General features: G+C 53.3%; 1 protein-coding gene across 1 annotated transcript in view; it reads left to right on the forward strand.

The window, feature by feature from the left end:
• The window catches only part of LOC109391448 (kinesin-like protein KIF28P), a 74,514-nt gene that overhangs the window by 42,938 nt on the left and 28,025 nt on the right, over window positions 1-3,551 (forward strand). The window contains exons 4-6 of the mRNA XM_019659019.1: window positions 106-182; window positions 519-714; window positions 2,141-2,231. Coding sequence (XP_019514564.1) covers window positions 106-182; window positions 519-714; window positions 2,141-2,231 — 364 coding nt within the window. The remainder of the gene's footprint in view (window positions 1-105; window positions 183-518; window positions 715-2,140; window positions 2,232-3,551) is intronic.

The following is a 3,551-nucleotide window of genomic DNA, read 5'->3' on the forward strand; positions in this document are numbered from 1 at the left end:
CACACACACACACACACAGGCTGCCTCCATGTCCAGCTCAGAGGGCAGGTCGGCCCCACCTGGCACACCTCTGGGTCCCCACATCCTGACTCCCTAAGACTTCAGCTTCAAGAAGGCACCTCCTATACTAGCCTGATCCAGGTGTGCCTCTGCCTGGTCACAGATCTCTGTACCATCAACAAGTAGACATGCTTGACCTAAGAATAACCTCTAGTTCCCCTCGTTCGTAAGCACAGACACAGGACACGTGAAAACCAATGCAGGATAGTTTTTCTGAATCCCCAGCCTCAGAAGCCTTCCCCGTAACCACTGTAAAAAACGAAACATTCTCACCCGCCAACATAACTAAAAAACAGATCATGGAGCTTCTCGCCGCCTCCTATGAGGACCTCCTTGCTCTAGTTTCCTAGTAATTAAAAAGCGACCGTGCTCTCTGTAAGAACTTACCGAGTGACTTCTTCCCACGTCAGTGCAGTTCAATCCCCCACTCCTGCTGGGTGTCCCATGTTCTGACCAAGGACAGAGCCAAGCCCCGCTACAGCCTCGCCCCCGACACCGCCAACCTGTTGCTTAAACACCTCCCTCCTTCCAGAGCAGCCAGCCTATTCGCTGGCAGAACACGGGCTCGGGCCTCGTGCTGATCAGCTGACCTGGGCGCACCTGCTGGCGCAGGCCCAGAAGGAATGGCAGCAGCACTACGTGGCCGTCGCCCAGGTGAGCTTCACCGCCATCACCTGCGGGGGCCAACAGCCTGGGAGGGCACGTACTGCACCTCAGCGCTGTCTGGGCTGCTGTCGGGCAGGTGGATGATGGGGGTGAAGTTCTTGTCAGCAGAGGTGTGACATGTGAAATGTGACACAGGACACAATACTACCCTTGGCAGAGTTAGGGGAGAGAACACGGACAGGGCAGGGAAGTGAAGGAAATAGAGAGGCCTCAGTGCATATTGATAATGAGGCTGAGGATGGAGTTCAAGGCTGTTGATAGAGCGTGGGGAGAATATGAGGAGTCTGACTTGTCTTCTGGGGACCGTATGTTGTACCTCCAGAACCCTGGTATCTATCATGGCATTTACTACACGTCATAAATGGGCTGGGATGTGAATTTCATACATGGGTTGGGGGATGCCCTCTCTGCCTCCCGTCAACACCACACCCCACCATGACCTTACTCCCCAAAGCCACCAGGCTCGGGACCAACCCCCCAATCATGAGCCAGACTTGAAACACTTTGGGGGTGGTGGGAGGGGTCCAGTCTGGCTTCTGAACCCTAGAATAGATGTGAGCCTCAGGAGTGGGGTGGGGTGGGCCTTGCTGGACCAGGAGGCCAAGTCAAGTTAGGGTCCAAGGATTCCAGCGGTATGAGCGCCACATGGGGTGCCCAGAGTGCAGTTAAAGTAACAGTCTGCCTAAGGGGTAGCTGGGCGAAGTAGGATTCCGAGTACACAAACACAGGAGCTTGTGTTCTGGGCGGACAGTAAAATGAGAAGGATTTTTAGCCTCTTTATTCTTTATCAGAATTTCAAAATTTCAAAGTTTCCCTTGTGCTTGGATAGTTTATTCCAGCTCTGTTTGATATCTGTCCTCTGTAACTGCAATGCCAATCAATACTGTAATAAAGAATGACATGCACTTAGGTAACTAGCAGAGGACAGTGGTCACCTGCATTTCCAACACCAGCTCATCAGGGGGATTTGCCTGCAGGACTTGGGGGCATGGGATTTGGGTAGCAAGTTACGTGGAGACCCGGGGAGGGATTACCCAGGAAGGACAACAGAGTGGCGGCACCAGGGGACACCAGGAGCCTAAAAAAAAAACGGTGGGGACAGAAGTGAAAGCAAAGGGGCCAACACGAAGGCAGCTGGGAAGGGGGACAGAGTTGGAAGCCGGCTATGCTTTGGAACAGCCCTGTCCGGGTGAACTCAGGCCCCTGGCTGCTGACCTGCCAAGGGTCTCACCGGCTATCCTACCAGCGAAGCCCCCAGCCCCGGTCGGCTTTCCTCTCTGGGTTTGCTTTACCAGTTGATTTGGCAGGATGCCCAGGCAAGTGGCTTCGATGAGAATGGATAGGAAAGGAACATGGCTCTCATGAGTGTGCTGGCCCTGTCTGGTGACGGGAACCCTCTCTGTTTCTCCTCCAGGAGCGACAGATGGTGAAGACCTTTCCTCACCTGCTCAACGTCAATGAGGACCCGCAGCTCACTGGGGTCCTCAAGTACTTCATTCAGGCTGGTACTCGCCTCTTTGATTTACTGCTCCTGCTTCTTGCCCCAGGACCATGTTTTTATTATTATTATTATTATTATTATTATTATTATTATNGATTTGTGAGAGACGAGTGAAAGGAAATAAACCAGAGGAGGTAGGGCTGGGGACTCAGGGCCCTGGTGAGCCTGTCAGTCTGTCACTTCAGTTCTGGACTGGGGAAGAGCATGGGCGTGAATCAATGGGGGTGCGAATCACGGGAGGGGCACGGATGCCACTCGTAATGGGGGTAGTTACCCGTCTCCCTATAGTTTCCTGCCAAGTAGCGTGGCCATTCACAGGTTTCTCCTTTTGTCACATAGGACATTGTTTTTTGCTAACAATAGATGAGATGAGCATGTAAGAGGCAACTCCCAAGGTTGGCAACCAGCCACCAGCTCTGCAGTTTCCCTGTGTTGGTTCTCATGTCTCCAGGCCCCATACACGGACTGGACTCTTTGGAGGCCTGATCATTCGTTTTCCTTCCCGGGGAGGGGCTACCATTGCCAGGTCCCTTCCCAGCTGCCCGGCCTGGGAAACAAGCCCACACAGTTAGCCGTGGCAGGAGGCTGTGGCCGAGCCACGTTCCTGCTCTCCAAGGCAGGCATTCGGATCCTGTGTCTCCTGACCATGTTGAGAAAGGGGAGGGTGTGGGGGAGGGAGTTTCTAGCCAGAGGTTGAAGCCGCCTGCAGCCACCACTCCTTCCCATTTGCACAGCAGACACTGACAGTCTGCCGCTGTAGAGCCCAGATGGGGGCTTGGAGTCTCGGGCCTGCGTGCCTCGCAGCTGGAGCCGGCCTGTGAAATAGGAAACCTATTTGCCTGCTCTGCTATGCCCCTCGTCAGGCCTCCAGGCTTGCGCGTCAGACAGACTCTGGCCCCACCAGCTATGGGACCTGAACCTCCCTAGCCGTTTTCCCTCACATACCAAAGGGGGTGCGAGGCCACATGTGAACCATTCCTGGCAAACCTCTACCTGCCGTGAGGATGCTGCTCAAACATGTTACTATGTCACCAAGTAATCGCCTCTCCTGGCCTTTTCTCCTGCCCTCTTCTCCGGAAAGGAGCCCCTTGCATTTTTGTGATAAATACCTGCATTCTCATTCTTGACGGTGCAGCCTCGATAGCGTTTTACACCACGAAATATTTTCTTCTAGCATCTGCACCACAAACTCAGATCTTTAGGTCAAATTTTGTCTTTAATAATATCTAGAATGTTCATTTTCTCTCTGCTTATCAGATGCAACTCTGTGGCTGGCCGTTTGTATGTGAGAGACTGTGTGATGCCGAGGAAAGAGAAAATGGTA

This window comes from Hipposideros armiger, unplaced genomic scaffold, assembly GCF_001890085.2.
Source record: "Hipposideros armiger isolate ML-2016 unplaced genomic scaffold, ASM189008v1 scaffold_293, whole genome shotgun sequence".
NCBI lineage: Eukaryota > Metazoa > Chordata > Mammalia > Chiroptera > Hipposideridae > Hipposideros > Hipposideros armiger.